Source organism: Rhea americana, unplaced genomic scaffold (assembly GCF_003343005.1).
Source record: "Rhea americana isolate MKP2758 unplaced genomic scaffold, rheAme1 scaffold_53, whole genome shotgun sequence".
NCBI lineage: Eukaryota > Metazoa > Chordata > Aves > Rheiformes > Rheidae > Rhea > Rhea americana.
Genome location: NW_028186679.1, coordinates 1,551,941 through 1,570,300, shown reverse-complemented (window position 1 = coordinate 1,570,300; position 18,360 = coordinate 1,551,941). Strand labels below are relative to the sequence as shown.

At 40.1% G+C, this 18,360-nt stretch overlaps 1 protein-coding gene across 1 annotated transcript in view; it reads right to left on the bottom strand.

Annotated features, from left to right (window-relative positions):
- Window positions 1-18,360, bottom strand: part of ABI1 (abl interactor 1) — an 88,744-nt gene that overhangs the window by 25,427 nt on the left and 44,957 nt on the right. The window contains exon 5 of the mRNA XM_085318315.1: window positions 3,901-4,077. Within this exon, the coding sequence (XP_085174441.1) occupies window positions 3,901-4,077 (177 nt within the window). The remainder of the gene's footprint in view (window positions 1-3,900; window positions 4,078-18,360) is intronic.

Below are 18,360 nucleotides of genomic sequence, written 5' to 3'. Positions count from 1 at the left end.
GGAGCAAGTGCCCTACAAAAAGCACTTAGTACCAACAACCACAATTAAGAGTTGGGAACAAGAAGAATTACCCTTTCCCCTACAAAAGCCTTCTTTACTCACAGCAGTATTTACTGTTTAGCCATGATCCCATGAATGATGATGCGACATTGAAATTGGAAACACAACTTTCTTTCAAGAAAGTGTGTCTAACACAGGCTAAAACAAAAGCAAAGAAGGCATGGCTCAGGCTCAAGATCCCGGCTTGCTTAATTTTTTTTTCTCCTGTGAATTATTTAGAAGTTAATACCCAAGTGGCTAACATACAAAATTGTCTTATCCTGAAGGGAAAGCAAGCAATGATTAGGTAGCCTTCTATGCTCACACCAGTATCGCATCTGTGTTTTTGTTTTGCAAATAGAGATGTAAGCATGAAGATCGCAGATGACTGGGGTACGCAGAAAGGTATAAAAATGGTCAAAACAAGACTCACTTCTCTTAACTGATTATTTGGTAAGTTTTGGCTCTAGCCCTACTTTAAGAAAATCCTTCCAGCTTCCATTTCCTTGAGTAATATTTCTGAATGCTTAACTCCTGTTTGACTCCCTTGTCTAGAAAGCTTCTTACAGTTTTATGGAGTGAAATGGAAATATTTTATGGGTAGGAAATTTCAAAATTCTCCTTCAAATACAGCTGAAAAATGCTCAGAGTTCATACAATTTGTTTTAGAAGAACTGTTAGTTTTATATAATAAACATGATCCAATTTCGCTTCAACATTTTATCTCCCCTTACCATAAGGCATCACTTCAATTTCCTGCTTAGCTCCCATCTTACAAATTGCTGCAATTCCACCTGCCTCCTTTTCTTCAAAAAAAAAAAAAAAAAAAAAAAGATTATAATAAATTCTAAGGCCAAATTCAGGGCTTTTAAGGCTGCTTCCAAGCTCCTTCCTCCTTCTCTCTCCTCTTAAACTGAGGATTTTCTGTATGAGTAATTGTATTTGACCTATTTATATGCTGGCACGTTACTGTTTTTTTTTTTCCTCCACAAAAGAAGGGGAAGAGAAGGAAGGAAGTGTTAAAGTAACCCCTACTTAATAGTTTTAAACCAAGATTTTTACAGAGTAAGGTGGCCCCTCACATCACAACAGTTTCTCTGATTTACCAAGAATGACTTCAGCAACATTCCCCCATCCCCAGAGAGTGATAACTGAACAGCCATTTAGCAGACTGGCAGAAACACTTGCCTGTGAGTTTCCTGGAGCCATATACATACAACATTTGTGTAGTGAGGAAAAGCTTGTTACTAGCAAACCAATTTTAAAAACTATTCTGACTTTGACTAATGGTAACCTTGACCTCATATATGTATGTATGCATGTATGTATGTGTGCATATACATATACACACTCATATACATATATATAAATATAAAATATCCATAACACATACATTGACACTTAAGTATAAAAAAAAATTATGTTCTCATATTTAAGTGTCAATCTATGTGTTATAGTGTATCTATGTTTTTGASAGTTGCCACAGCAGAAGACAACCAAGGACATGCAGTTGTTCATACTGACAACTCCTCCAGTCAGAATTCAGTATTTTTTTCTCTTCTGAATAAACTGCTTTCTAAGGCTCTAGCGGACACACCAGTATCCATCCATCAGCTTGGTCAAGAACACAAAACAGTCTGAAATCTACTCTAAGAAAATGCTGGATATGCCAAAGAGTCCGTAATGCATTTTCTTGTACCTTTCCCCCTAATTCGCAGGTTGAAGAGGCAACACTGACATACCACCACCCTTTACTTGTGCTGACTTCCAGCAGGACCTGACCCAGCTCTCAAGTTATTTGGCTTGAGTTTCTTGAAACAGCACTATCTGCATCTGGGTTTGCAGACAAAACAAGTAACTTCCCTTAGAGTAGGATCTGTGACACACTCTAGGAATCCCAATAATATGCTGGCTAAATACACGGGATTAGGTTACTCGCTATCTCAGTCCAATCTTAAAAGCTTTGTCCAGTGGAGGTCAACATTGATGAAGGTATCATATGGATGACAACTATCTTGAACTGTATACCTGAGGCCTGGCTGGCAGCTTACTTCATTTGTGTAGCAGACACCAACCTTGTCTTTCTCCTCGGTGTTTTATGTCTTACACAGAGAAGTCATAAAACAGACTCATGTAAGTCACCCAGTAAAGAAACAATAGTCAGACATAATTTGTATCTGATTTGTAACAAAATGCTTTTTTTTCTAGAAACTATTTTAACTCTGAACAGACCATTTTTTTAAAATACACAGTTAAATCACTAACAATAAAAAAAATCACGAATATTCACATTAAAAATACTTCCTAAGAGCTGTCTAGTAACAGGTAAACAGTGCATCAGTTTCCCTCCACTAAATGGATAGGATGGATAGATGTTATTAAAATAAAGGCAATAGTACACCTAAAAGCAAGTAGTCACATCAGAAAATGCAATATAGTTTAACTTCATACCAAACATCAGGGTTTACAGATCAAGCAATTGCTTTTTGAGCCTGTATGATGCAACTTGTTCTAAAAACATAAGCTTTGGAGACTATTAATAATTATTCTACTTTTAAAGGGAGTTGTCTGTAATACCTGGCCCCTAGAACATTTAAATGTAGAAACCAACACTTGACACTGGGCTTRTGGATTTTAGGGTTCTGTTTTTCATAGAGCGCTCTCTTCACATGCAGACATTATACTGAGTATTTATCAATTTCTGACTTCAGTGTTTTTAATTTCAAAATAATTCAGGGCAGGTCTTTCAGACTCTTTCACAGGACTGCATTCCATCCACACTAGCTTAGATTATTAGTGTAAAACAACCCTAAAGGTTACAAATTTAGATACAGGTTTTGCTAACAACAGAAGAGTTTCAGGTAGTCTATAGCCATTACATTAATTCATAGCTTTAAAGCTGCCATGGGCGAGAACTGCCTTCTAGCCTGTGTTGAAATTCGACTCCTCTGAGCCTTCCCAGGGTCACCAGAATGCAGGAGGCACTCCGCCACTCCACTGTGTTGAATAATTCTGAAAGATCTGGTCCTCAAGAGTTGACTGACTCATATGGCACATGAAGGGCTGATCTAGCTGCTCCACCAACCAACCAGAGCACATTAAGCTTTAGAGGATACACTGGTCTTGAATAAAAGCTTTTTAATGCCATGCAAGGGAAGACTATTGTGAACTGAACATACTTTAAGATCTACTCAGGAAAAATACAAAGCTATTATTTGCTATAAAATATGTCCAGGAAGCAAAGGGTGCTATATTAATTCACTTCAACCGTGACCTTCCAAAGTTAACTTACACATTAACTTACAAGGGCTTTTATTTACAGAGGGAGAGAAACAGCTGCCCAAAAACACAAATGGAAGTGAGACAACAAACGTCACTGAGATTTCAATGTCAGCTTAGCTGACTCCCCATCACCAAAGAAAAATAAACTAAAAAAACCCTACCAGTCAGCTTCCCCGTAACTGTCTTCTTAATTTCTCTCAATAACAAAAAGAGATAAGGGGAGTGGCAAAGGCAATTTAATCGGAGGACGAAGGAGTGAGAATTTTAGCAGTCAGTCATGGCTTTTCTGACAAGCCATTACACTAAAGGTATGTCTACAAAAAGTCCATTAAGATCATGAGCCGTTGTTTCCAGGCATTGTGACTATTACCAACAGTCACAAGATTATGATAAACATTGTTCAAAAGAAAAATCTGTGTAAAACAATCCATTATGTTATTGAAATGTTTGCACGTGGGTATAACCCATGACCCTTCCTTACCATATCAATAAATCCACTAAATGTTTTAATATCAGTAACAACCCACCGCAACCCTATCCCCTGAGGATTGGAATCCTCAAGTTTCCAGGTGTTCTTACCTTTACACCATGGCCAACATCATCCAGCACCGTGTAGTCTATAGGTTTTCGAATATACCTTACAGGACGTTCCATATTTGCTGGCGCTATGATTTTGTGAGTTCTCGATGTGTTCTTATTGGTCGTCAAAATGCCTATCTCTCTGCGAGCAACCTTTTCTTTATGGATGTCCACGGTCTGGATTGAAAAGAGAATACAAGTTTCTTTAAGCATTTGCTGTTTTCTTTACAGAGCTAACTAAATGTTTAGGCTCTTGCTATTAGACAAAGAGAATTTGAATCAAGTTAATGCTGCTGGAAGTACGCCAGTTTATTGACAAAATGAATTTAACCTACTTTAATGTTGTTTGCAATAACTGCACTTTTATTTCATTACAATTATACATTACTGCTTTGACACTATAAAGACACTATAAAGAAACAGTATTTGCAGATTGACCCTCAACATTCTTATGACCAACAGTAGTAATAAATTACTTCAACTCCACAGCTAGGAAACCTCGACAGACAAGCTAAGCAATTTGCCCTGAGCCCCAGAGGGGGGCTAAGCTTTAGAAGTCTGAGGCAATTTCTTTCAGCAAAGCCATTGGTGTATATCAAAATAACAGTTTGCATAGAGAAGGAACAATTTCAGCACTGAAGCTAGTCATATAATTTCCAACAGCTTTACTAAAAGAATAAAACAGAGCTTTAATGATACCTGTATAGGAAAACAAAACTTACACCCATGCTGAGCACCACTGTTTTATCAGGAAAAAGCTAAAGAGGAAAGGAAAGGTTAGCCCAGTACCTGGTGAACGATCAAACCAAATCACACAGCACAAACATGTCCATCTACATGCAAGATAACCACAGCTAAAACCCCAATTGTGGGAGAACAAGTACAGATCAAGCATCAGATACCAAAATAAGCCCCACCTCTAGGAAGCCTATTTCAAGGTCTGCTTACTGGTCTAAGCAGCTACCAGAACCTCAGTATCTCATTGGAGGAGATATCTAACCTAAACAACCACTCTTCTTCTAAGTGACTTTGACTGAATCCTACAGAGCTACCACATTTTTCCTCCCCACACTGAAGAAAATAATCTTCAGTCCATAAGCATCAGTTTCTCCAGGACAGACTGTCACAGAAAGAAAGTCAAGAAAGAAAGGAAAATCCTTGTCTATCAATACCAGTTTGGGTAAGTCTCTAGACATGGCCATCTGCCCTAGCCTAAAAAGGATATTGTGACATGCAGATTTTGTCTAGTGAAGCACAAAGACTCAAAGATGAGGCATAAAATAACTTTATATTTCACTCTACTTCTATATGAGTCAGGACAATAAAACTAAGAAAGGTAAGGAAACAGTTAGTGACTGTTTCTATGAAAGCCAGCATTCATCGGTCAGAGTTCATTATGAAATGCCTTCAAAGGATGAACTGTTCTTTTTTTGCTTTGAATTTGTGTACATGCTCATAAAATCTTCAATTCTTCTAAGTAAATACAAAAAGAGCTAAAATTCTCCTTAACAGCTTCTGCATATTGCATTGCAGATTGGAAGTGAGGACACAGTGAAGAAGCACCTAAAATCAGCAACATGAAGCAAGCCTGCAAGTTTGCAAAAGGCTCTTTTACTCTAGAAGAGTAAGAAATATGAATAGAAAAACCATCAGTGGAGATTTTTCAGAGAATTGCAAGACATTCACTAACTCAATTCCAAGCAAGTTAATGCAAACATACACAGTTAAAACAAAATTTTGGAGCAAAATTCAGTGTTCTAAATGCTCATGGCTCTGAGAAGCCAAAAAACAAAAAAATCCAAATTAAAGCATCTTACTAAATRAGGTAATCCTATGTATTTGCCTAAATTATACACTTCCTGTCTTTTGGTTAGCTTTCTGAAAGATGAAGAAATATTGTTCAAATTTTCTTCTGTATTTTCTTAGATCACCTCTTTGCAATCTGTCTATGCAATCTGAACCATTTTCTTCAATGGATCATTAAAATATCAGGTCACAAACTGTCTTACAGAACTCTGAACTATTTTACAGAACTCTGTTTTAATAAGATACAACTCTTCACATTTTCTAATAAATGAGGTCTGAATAGGTGAAAAAAATCTTAATTTAGAGTCACCTAAACACCACAGCAATATAGGAGGCAGAGGATAATGTCAGTCTAAGGTACATACTACAATGCTTTAAAACAGGTATGTTAAGCATTACAATACAGTAGGTAAATACATGCATATTGAAATTCATGCTCCTACTTCATTCTCATGGATATAATATGTTGCTATTAAAGAATTCATTTTTTGGGGGGTGGGAGAAGAGGAGGAAGAGGGGGAGAAGGGAGGAACACTTTACAGCACAAAAAGATGCATCTTTTCCTAGCAGGTGGTCCATAAAGGCTGACTTCTCCCTCCAATGAACAAYGAAAATTCCATAAATTACTGGAGCAGAGGATAAGAAATTCCAGGAACAGATGCTGTACCATACATGCCTTGGAACATGACTGAAGCAGTCTTACAGCAAATTCTTGTTTATGTAGAAAAAAATCCTTAGAACAGGAAAAGCACATATATTAATTATGTCAGACAGCTTATCCAAAATTAAATACAGAGCAGTGATCTGTAAAGTCTTTCCACAAATCTCAATAACGTAAACCAAGGGAGAGAAGACTATCTGTATCACAGTGCAGGGCCAGCAAGTTATGGTACATATGTAAATCTTGAATGGTATGCAGGCGTGTCTGTGCAAGAGATGTATTTCCTGTTCAAAGCAACTGAGAGACTGCAACTCTTATTTACCAGCTCTGGTGCATTGGAAAAAAGGCAATACATTGCCCTGTGCAAAGCAAAGGCTCCCAAACACATGCCTTGCCCAGGCCAACACGTTCCTACGAGGCATCCTGCTTCTTCAAGAAGAAATTACTTTCTCTAGCTCCATAAAGACTGCAGGCTAATTGTTACGTGTTCACTAGTCAATTCAAAGCACATAACAGTTTTTCAATTTAAGTATCTATTTGCTTGATGCTGATATAGAAGTTTAGTGCTTAGTCATAGGCAATATAGTGTTGTTTCTTTGCCTCCAGAAGAGGAAGATGACAACAGCTTTTAGCAGGATAGCATATTTACGCAACCATCCAACAGTTAAAACCTAAGAGAGAAAAGCCACATGTACCAGGTAACAGCCAAACCAGCCCATTCGCATGGTACCTGTAGCTGTAAGAGTCCACTCTGAYGCGATAATGAGACCGATAAACAACAGTTAATCTGCAATTTCGCACACAAAACCTGTTTCTAAATCTCACAGACGGAGAGGAGCAAATAGGCTGGGTTAACGCAGGTTAACAATCGCTAAGAAACAGTCAGACTGACTTCAAGTACACTTGGCCTATGCTGAAAACAAATATCTGGCGCAATTTAAAAATCTGTGGAATAGAGAAAGGATTCTCACTCCCAGGTAACRCAATCCAGCAGGAAAAAAGTCCAGCATTGTACTGTTTTGGGAAGAAGGAGAAGACAGCCCTTCTGAAAGCACATGTTTCCCAAAAGAAATATCTTTCAGCTAAACCAGCAGACAAAGCCCTTTGCCATTAGGACTGGGTGCTAGGGAACAAGCCAGCTAAYCCCAGAAGCATCATCAACCCCYGAGACTGCTAATGGTTAGCTGCCTCCACTCTCTGCTTGTTTCAAAATCATATGGAAGAAACAGTTGATCAACAGGAGGTAGAGTTAAAATTTAACTGTTTGCTTTCTCAGAAGCAGCCTCAAAGCCAAGTACAGTAGAACAGTGATACACCAGACAGTTTTTTTTTTCTCTTCCTTTTCTGTGTTGCAGGTACAGCTCTATGTATGTTGTATAGTATGCAAGATACCCAGGACAAAAAACACTTTCCAAAGATAGAGAATGCAGTATATTTGGCTGAATTGATTTTGGAGTAGCAAAATAATTTAACAGAACCCACATATATGGAGATCACATGTTTAAAAAACAATCAAAAAAATTTTTTAAACCATCTTAATCTGGACCCGCTAAATCTCAAATTTATGAGTCACATATTCACACCAGCAACCACAGCTTCTCTCAATAAATGCAAGCGCAGCTGGAAAAGAATAGAAAAGAAAACRTGATTTATCAAATCAACCCAGGTAATCACTACTTCAGACTGTCCTGAAGAACAAGACAACTCACTATACTGAATATCACAGATTTATACCAGGTAAATACTCTTTAGATCTGTGTTACGTGAACGGATACTCCTGAAACGTTGTACAGGAAAACTCTGCTTCAGGTTTCTCAACTCTTTCTCTTCTCCAGTTCCTCAAGAACCAAGCTGCAGGAGCACTGCTCATCTGGGCAAGRCAACAGGGAAAGCAGAATGCATCATGCTCTGCCTAGGGGTGGAGCAGGAGGCAGTCGAGAGCTACTGGGTAAAGATCAAAGGGCAGGCTAATGCGGGGGACACTGTTGTGCGTGTCTACTACAGGCCACCTGACCAGGAAGAGGAAGCCAATGAGGCCTTCTACAGACAGCTGGAAGTAGCCTCAGGATCACAGGCCCTGGTTCTCCTGGGGGACTTCGACCACCCTGACATCTGCTGGAGGGACTACACAGCAAGGCACAAGCAGTCCAGGAGGCTCCTGCAATGCATTGATGATAACTTCTTGTCACAGATGGCGGGGGAGCCTACGAGGAAGAATGACCTGCTGGACCTTGTCCTAACCAACAAAGAAGAACTGGTTAGAGATGTGAAGGTTGGGGGCAGCCTTGGCTGCAGTGACCATGGTGGAGTTCAGGATCCTGCAGGAAAGAAGTAAGGCAATAAGCAGGATTGCCAGGATCTCCTGGACTTCAGGAGAGAGGACTTTGCACTCTGATTCAGACACCTACTTCGTGGAAGGCCCAAGAAGGAAAGGGGGCCCAGGAGAGCTGGCTAGTATTCAAGCATCACTTCCTCCAAGCTCAAGAGCAGTGCATTCCCAGGAGAAAGAAGTCCAGCAAAGGTGGCAGGAGACCTGCATAGATGAGCAAGGAGCTCCTGACAAAACTCCAACAGAAGAGGAAAGCAGAATCCCACACAGAATGTGGAAGAGAGGACAGGTTACTTAGGAGAATTACAGGAATGCAGTCAGAGAATGTAGAGATGCTGTGAGGAAGGCTAAGGCCCAGCTGGAATTGAGTCTGGCAAGGGATGTCAAGGACAACAGGAAGGGAATCTTCATCATCAGTATCAAAAGGAAGACTGCGGAAAATGTGGGCCCGCTACTGAATGGGGCGGGGGCCCTGGTGACAAGGGATACAGAGAAGGCAGAATTACTAAATGCCTTCTTTGCTTCAGTCTTCACTGCTAGGGGCAGCCCTCAGGAATCCTGCAGCCTGGACATGAGGGAGAAAGTCTGGAGAAGGGAAGACTTTCCTTTGGTTGAGGAGGAAAGGAGTAGAGACCTTCTGGGCAGGCTAGACATCCACAAATCTATGGGCCCGGATGGGATGCACCCACAGGTACTGAGGGAGCTGGCGGATGTTGTTGCCAAGCCACTCTCCATCATCTTTGAAAGGTCCTGGAGAACTGGAGAGGTGCCTGAGGACTGGAAGAAAGCCAGCGTCACTCCAGTCTTCRAGGAGGACCCAGGCAGCTATAGGCCAGTCAGCCTCACCTCCATCCCTGGAAAGGTGATGGAACAGCTCAATCTGGATGTTATCTGCAGGCACATGGAGGGAAAAAAGGTGATCAGGAGTAGCCAGCATGGATTCACCAAGGGGAAATCCTGCCTAACCACTTTGATAGCCTTCTCTGATGGCATGACTGGCTGGGGAGACGAGGGCAGAGCAGTGGACGTTGTGTACCTTGACTTCAGCAAGGCTTCTGACACTGTCTCCCATAACAGCCTCCTAGATAAGCTCAGGAAGTGTGGGTTAGACGAGTGGACAGTGAGGTGGATTGAAAACTGGCTGAAAGGCAGAGCTCAGAGGGTTGTCTCGAGTACTGTGTCCAGTTCTGGGCTCCCCAGGACAAGAGAGATGTGGAGCTACTGGAGAGAGTCCAGCGTAGGGCTGCGAAGGTGATCAGAGGGCTGCAGCACCTGCCCTATGAGGAACGGCTGCTAGAGCTGGGCCTCTTCAGCCTGGGGAAGAGAAGACTGAGGGGGGATCTTATCAATGTGTACAAGTACCTGAAGGAGGGTGTCAAGGGGACGGGACTAATCTCTTGTCCTGTCACATGGGACAACTGACAAGAGGCAATGGGCACAAACTGAACCACAGGAAGTTCCGCCTGACCATGAGGGGGAATTTCTTCCCTGTGAGAGTGACGGAGCACTGGACCAGGTTTCCCAGAGAGGTTGTGGAGTCTCCTTCTCTGGAGATMTTCAAGGCCTGCCTGGATGCAACCCTGTCTAACATGCTTTAGGTGACCCTGCTGGAGCAGGACGGTTGGACAAGATGATCTCCAGAGGTTCCTTCCAACCTTACCGATTCTGTGATTGTACTAAAGCTCTTTGTTAACTTACCGTAAAGCTGGAAAAAAGCTGCCAGGCTTTTAGGAAGASTGTATAACAGTTAGGAGAGAGATGACCAACCGCCCAGGACTCAACAGTGAGAAGAGTAGCTAACTGAATATAAACAGTAAGCAACAACCTTTCTCCATAATCGCAGTCCAAGACACTGCACAAGAATGAAGGTACAAAGTAAAAACTTTCACTCATGAATTAGGAGATGATGGAAGTCACTCCACTGGCATTTCCTTGTTCTTTCAAAAATTAATAAAAAGAATGAATTAACAAATGAAGCACATTAGGCACACACACAAAAGCCTGAAATCATTTTTAYTGACAGTTTTTGTGGCTATTTCATGCAGCAGTTTTAAGAACTTATTTTCACATGATGAACCTCCTTCAAACAGATATCCTGAGCCGCATGTCAGCAGCTTTTCTGTTTGGCTCTAAGTTCATAGATACAAGAATGAACATAGGCTCAAACTCCCCATGTCTCCCCACGCTGCAATTTAACAGAAAACAAGGACAAAAGGAAGGCAAAGCAGCTTGTTATCAGCAATAGTCTTCTGCAAATATTGTTTCCCTTTTTCACCCTTTTGGTTTGTGGTTGAATACAGAGTTTTGGGTGGTGTCTGTTACTAGCAATGTATTTCAAACACGTAAAGCCCTGGTTACCACGTAAACAGCATTATACACATCTAAATACTAGCAAAATAGATCAGAATTACTTTATATGAGCAAAAGTACAGACATAAAATAGCCGTACATGCAGCATGACCTGTTACCGCTTCCCACGCCATCTTCTTAGCATATTTAGTGTTAGTCAGACTTCGAGTCTTTGTATCCTGTTCTGTGCATAGCTGGTGCTGTACTTCCTGACAGTAATCTCTTCAAACCTCTCTTAAGAGTCACTGGCCTTGCTAAAGCTAGCATTATTGAAAGCCAATTTAATTGAGAAATTAAAGCATTTCATTCATTTTATATTTGAATGCAGTGAAATTAACCTAAATTTATTCTATTGCTTGGTATGTAAATATAAGAAAAAATGATATTAAAAAGTAGGATTTCTAGTCAGAGATAAGCCCATTGGAACACTAGGTTTGATGTATCAAGTCAGACTAGMAATTTATCAAATACTGTGTCTGCAGAAAGTGAGTCTGACATTACAGAAAATGCTGCACAGAGAAGCAAGTTTCACACTGAACACCGTCAATAAAAMTACACAGTCCATGGCAAAGTGAGTGTCCAGAGAAAAGAATCTAATTTCCTTTCCGGACCTCTGGGACAACTGGCTTGATTCCAAGCTTATTTGTTTATGTTTATTTGTTTATGTTTGAACATGAAAAATAAGATCTGTTTTAGCATCTGTAAAAATGAGCTGCATTTTTTGATTCAGTTGACTACAGTAGTAAAATAAATGGATAATTGAATTCTACAAATTAACAGGACACAAGTTCTATAGGCTTATACACTGAGGCCTTAAACTATAGCACAACTCAAAGGAAACAGAAATTGAGAAGCAAACACTGGAGTGCTTTCACCATCTCCTTCATTGAAAGAGAAACAGAAAAAAAACAAATATCCTTCAAATTTCTTACTCTTCGCAATTTTGTTCCTAGACTTTRTTTTAATATTAGCAGCTTTTTTCAKTCTCTAAAACTGTATATTTCATTGTTGTGCCATGTAGATAGCATTAACACAAAAAGCTTCCCTGAAATTAAATAATCTGATGTTAAGAACATCAACCTGTTTTGTTTCAGAAATATAATTTTATCTTACTACTATTTCCTTAAAGGAGGCATATTTAATGCAACTTGCCAAATAAATGAGTTAATGAAATAATAATTGTACTGAAGAGATCCTGGACAGCACATTGGATAGGCTACCTGCATGGGTATCATCTGACCTACAAAAAGACAATAAAATCCCCAGGTTCAAGGAGCTCAGCCAGGCAGCTAGCTTCTTCAGGRAGAGCACCATTTTACTCTGTCACTTTATGAAAGAAGCTGAAAAGAAAACTTAGGATATTTGACACAGGGAATTGCAGTGAACATATCTGCACTGCAAGAGAAATAATGAGACATTCTGCAGGAAACATCAGTTATAGACTCATGGCACACAAGGCATGAACAAGAACAAATGGGCACAAAGCTTTTTAAAGACACTATACACAATCAGTTATCTACACAATGTTACAAATTACATCTTCCATTAACTCTGATGAAGTGCAAGTAACTTGATGATTTGACTCAATTACAATTACTTATGTACATATCTGACCCCATGAAGACACTGTCCAAGAATCTCAAGAACTGACCTACAGAAACAAAACAAGTCTCTGTCCTTCTTACTTCTACTTACTAAAAATGAAGTAAAAATTTTTAGTAAAAGAAAAGAAGAGCTGTTAAGTAATTGGGCTGTTTCTTCTGCTAATATACTAAAGAGGACTAAGGAGGTCCAGAAATACATATTTGTACTTGGCTCTATCAGCTAAAATTTTTCTGAGACTATAAAACTAAAAGCTTTATGAAAATAAATAAATAAATAAAAAGGGATGCTGACTCAGATTTCCTCACACAAATTTAAAATTATTTGTCTACAAACAAGACCACTCACGGATTGCAGTCACAAGGAAAGAGGCACTTTCTCAGTCAGCCAGTCCAAGGGAATCCCAGTACCAAGGAAGCTTAATGGAGACACAGAAAAAGCACCAGTGCAATTGGCACCACTGAACATGGGTACTTGTTTATCCTGTAGGTGTCTTCTCCAAGGTATGAGGCTTAACTAGTGTTGACACAACAGTCAGCTCCACTGACAAGAAATAGTTTTAATACTCCCGTCCTGTCCACACACATTATGACTGATGAGACACAATGATCAACTCAGCTGCAGATCAAAACTGGACAGTTTTGAGGGTGTCCATCTCTTTGCACCCGTATCGACAAAACTTTTAAACTTTGCTCAAAGATTTGATCAAAAGCCTGCTTGAGTCTGAAAATCTAATTTTTCTTCCTGAATTTTCTCTCATCAGTGATGTTTAAAATAACTCTTAATATCCTAGCTACTTTCCAGCTGTTTGCAACACAAGGTAAGGGAGCTTAACTCTTCCCAACGGCCTTTAGAACATGTGCTGTAACTATTCATCCAAACTCCRAGAACACATAATGATAAAAAATTAAAAACATGCCATAAAAAAATTTTTTTTTTAAATCACCTTCTTCTTGGAGAAAGCTCCAAATTTAAATGACAAAATGAGAAGCCCTCATTAAGTAGAGCACATCACCTTCATAACATCTCACATCAACTGCTCTTTAAAAAGGTAAATCTGTTCAGAGCACAGTTTTAACTTCTATTCTGGCTATGATTTACTAGTCTGGAGTAAGTGCACCCTAACATATTGAGATAATTCCTCTGCCACCTGAAGCCGTTCACTCCTATTCCTATGTACGGTTACCTTGGAGAAATCCTACGCTATTTCAGTTGTTYAGCCTAATGGTAGAAGTGCTGACTTTGTACCAGCCATGAGAACAAATTCTATTTGACTCATTTTTTTAGAACCTGTAACAAACACAGATCAAGACTAATAGTTGGATGACGTGATTTCAAAGTGAGCAGAACTGGCTGTATACTTCTCCTTGGGTTAATTGAGCCAAAATGCCACACACTTCTGTCTCCAGGCAGAAAAGCATAAATACCCTCATGTGCTGTSCTCCTTTGTGCTTTCATGGTCCTGACTCTGGGCTGGAAAAAGTTTTGAATTTTATTTCAAAGCACTTCAACACAGATGTGTGGTTAAGTAAACCAGCATTTCAGGAACATACAAAAACCTGGAAAGAATTTTGACARAAATACTGCCCCATTATCAGGGGCTGGTGGGTCATTGCCTACTTCTAAGATAGAAGGCTGATGTATCCTTTCATCATGCCCACTTAGCCAGCATTTCATGTCTGTTAAACCCACGTCGTGCCAAATTACCATTCAGTGCACAGGAGAAAGCCAGTGTTTGCAACAAGCAAGAGTGTTACTAAGGTGAACTAAAAAAAAAGTAGAGGRGATTTTTTTCAGTTCCTCAGATTCTTTTAAGAATATAAGGGTTTCACGACTATTTCACTGATGCACTCCTACAGTCAAATACATTTTCAGTAAGGCTAGGAGTCAGTTGCCTGAACACAGGTGCCTGGTATCACCTGAGACACCTCAGAATATCCTGCTGTSCCTCCAGCTGCTGCACGAGAAAGGCAGCTCTCCTGCAAGCGCTGGAGTATTTAGGCATCTTGAGTTTCACCTTGTAGGTTTGCCCTTGATATGATGCTGGCAATGCAGAAGGCAACTGAAACAATTTCAGAGTTGTACTTCCCCGCTTGCAAAGCCAGCAACGTTTTCCTGTAGGTCTACAGATAGCAGCTTCTAGATAGAAGTTTCACATACATTCTCTTCAGAGCGAGGACAAGTTACAAGAGTAGAGCAGGCTCTCCAGATAAATTCATCCCCTCAAGTCCTGATAAACCAAGCCTCTTAAGGTAAAACGCTACAGCAGCTGGATGAGCAACGGCTCCTTTAATGTGATATGCCACCTTCCTTTTCCCACAGTCAGGGTTAACAATCAAGAGCTTTTACAGATTAACACAATGAACTAAGGTCAACAACAGACATACGGCAACTTGCGTAGTATATATAAATCTTCAGAGACACCTGAGTGGGAAAGGCAGTAGASAGGACCAGGGCAACAACAACAACAAAAGAAAATATAAAGTCCTATTTCCTGAGATAACATGTACATAATGCACAGTTATTATGTATATACATGCATGCATACATATACACATATAKGTATGTGTATATATATTTTATATACATATATACACAMACACATTAACTTCCCAAGTTCTTCCCCTCCCACCCTTGCAAAAAACACCCCCYGACTAGTAGATCCCCTATGCATCCTACCATCATCAGGGGRAGGGGGGGGCTGAAGGTATGTTTTTTATTTCAGTTTAGACTGTTCATCATTGAATTTCATAGTTCATGTCTGAATACAGATTATATTTCAGTTTCTCCTATGGAGCTGGCCCTTGATTTAGGACTTTAAATCCTTCTCTCTACACACACTAGCAGATTTTCTCGGATTCTCCTAGCACACTAACAGATTTTCTCACATTCTSCTAGCAACATCCAACAGCACAAAGCAGGCCATACTTCCTGCAAAACTGAACTAAAGAGTCAGAAAAGTTTGAACACGTTTTCTGTCTTATACATTAAGTATTTTTCCTCAGATGTCAGAACAAGGGAGGGGGAAGCAGCCACAGGCATCCCATTTACTCAGAATTTTCTGCTTGCAGTATGATTTTAGAGTGTAGAAGCACAGAATATATAACAATAAAGCACAATAAAGTCCACAGCATGTCCCATCCCACGTATTCCTGCATCACTATTAAATTTCTTAAGCTCTAACTAGTTTTGCAGAAGGCAAACTTAATTAAAAATTTGATCTCTGATTAACCAGAGCATGTGTTTGCAAGTGTTAATTATTAATAAATCTTTAATTAAAAAAAAAGTTCTGATACACCGATAAGCCTCATTAAAATCAAGAAGCTGAAAAAAAGAGCTAGAGAAACAGGTTTAAAGTCTTACTGGCCAAAGACAAATACCTCATCTTGGCACCTCCTGCTGGCAAAGTAACAAAACTGGAAACATTTCTTCTTCTGAAAGGAAGACTAGAATTCACCTAGAATTGAATTCAGAAAGATCTAAATTTTCAAAATATGTGTATGTGAAGCTGCACATACACATATACAATAGCACTAAAAAGCAGAGAAGACAGCTCTGTTTAGCAAACTGATTATTTATATATCCCCTTTTCAGAGCACCCTGTTAGCAAACCTACTAAAACCTCCTGCTGCAGAAACTGAGCAGAAGGGGGACACATGCAAATGGGACATAAGGCAAGGACAGACCGGAGGGGCTGCGAGCGGGTGCATGACATTCTAGGACAAAAATCAGAGCAAAGAAACTAGCCCAGTTGTCCAAGAGCCAGACCTGAATCCATGTTTAATCTGTCTTTCATGTGCCAACTGGAAACAGCAGAACTGCTATGGAGGGTACAGACTCATCCTTCACACAAAACTAATGAGAAGCAGCTTCTCTCACATTACTCTCTAAAYGCTTCTTCAGAGCCTGCTCATGCAAGATGCTGAGAACACAAATGGGGCAGCCGGAGGAACTTGGTAAATCTTGCCACTGAAATGCTACCTCATAGAACTGGGCTCTATAAATGAGGAGCATCTGTGAAGGGATTCAAGAGCATCTCATCAAGTCTTTTCCCCAACTGCCGCCTCCTCCAAAGGAAAAGATGATGATGTCAAGATGGAACATAAGGAGAGGAGGTTTACAGGAGTATCTTCGGGAACAGGGAGAGAGATGTGGGAAGGAAGGCTAGCAGATGGTAACTGAAGACAAATGGAGTTCAAGTCCTACAGTGGAAGAGATTTTTAGTAGATCTGTGGAGGCCCTCCTTACAGAAAGAAAACAGTTAAAGATGAGTATCCTCCCTCCTTTCCTGTTGCATTGGTGAAATGCCAGAAGCACTTTGCTAAAGTTCACAGAAGCTTTGGAGAAATGGAACTTCAAACATCTGGAGTATGGAGGTCAGACAGCGCTTCAGAAGCAGCTGGCCCTGCACACAGAAGGAAGGCTGTCTGCTGGGACGTCAGTCGATTGAAGAGAAGTGTGGGATGGCTCCGTGGCTAGGAGCAGGAGTCTGGAAAACGGCAGATTGAAGCTCTATTCCTGGCTCTGCCAGACTTCCTGTGCTACACSAAGCAAATCACTTTGCTACTCAGGCCAGTTTCTTCCAGTTACCACCTGCAACAGTTCTAAGAAGAAACAGAGCATAGACAAGCACAAGTAACATTACCATTGGTGCCCGTTCTGAGGACAGTCAAGTCAAACACATTGACAAACATGCCTGTGATTTCTCCGTAAAAGAGCTGCCACTGCTGTTTTTAACTGTTGATGAAAATGCAGAAGTGAGTTATGGAGATCACTTCCTATGCTTTGGCAAACACTATCGTTCATTTTAATTGCTTGAGCACACCAAATATATATACATTTCAATGAAAAGCGTGTGTATTCATTCATTATTGTTTTTGAAGCCCTCTGCTATCCTCTGATACATGTTCATGAAGGATGTAACTTGAGTTTTTGCATCTAGCCAACTTTTCTGGTCTTGTGTGTTCAAYTGTTAGTTTAATTCCGTTTTCAAAAACAAGTACAACAAACSAACAACAACAAMAAAAAAATCATTAATATAGATTCCTAGGGAAGGACATAGGAAAGGGGAGGCGGAGAGAAGACTTGCAATTGCCTTCTGCCTGCCTCCCAATGCCTATGGCTTTTCACCATCAAAAGTGAAGGGCTGAGGTAGAGAAGAAACTTCTTTGATGCTTTTTCTTCTTCTAACATAAATCCGAGAACACTCTGGAATATGCTTTCCAGTATTTACTGGAGATTCAGTTGTGGCTGAGCAACATAAACCACTACTTCATTACTATTACATGGCAGGAAGGACAAACCCAGCTCTGTATCAGACTAAAATCATGCTGCATGGCAAATTAACAACCACCAATCTTCCATTTGAGTTTAATGCTGTATGACATACACCTATCTGAAGGACAGTTCTTTCTTATTCAAGCCTCTCTCTGCCTTTCCTCATCCTCCCTTCACGGAGACATGCGCCCTTGCTAGGGCAGAGGGGATGATAAACACAGTGAAACCCAAATGAGCATTTCAATGATTAACTAATGCCAGGTTAGCAAATTTCCAGAGAGAAACTGCTTAAACAGAACCAATGACTTATTWAATAATGATATTTGAAAGGAAGTCAGAAAGGCCAAGATTTGGCGAGCAAGMAAGGAGTTTAAAACAGAAGACATTTCAAGGTAGAAGTGTTCCAAGCATACAATCCTACTGATTGATTCTGACA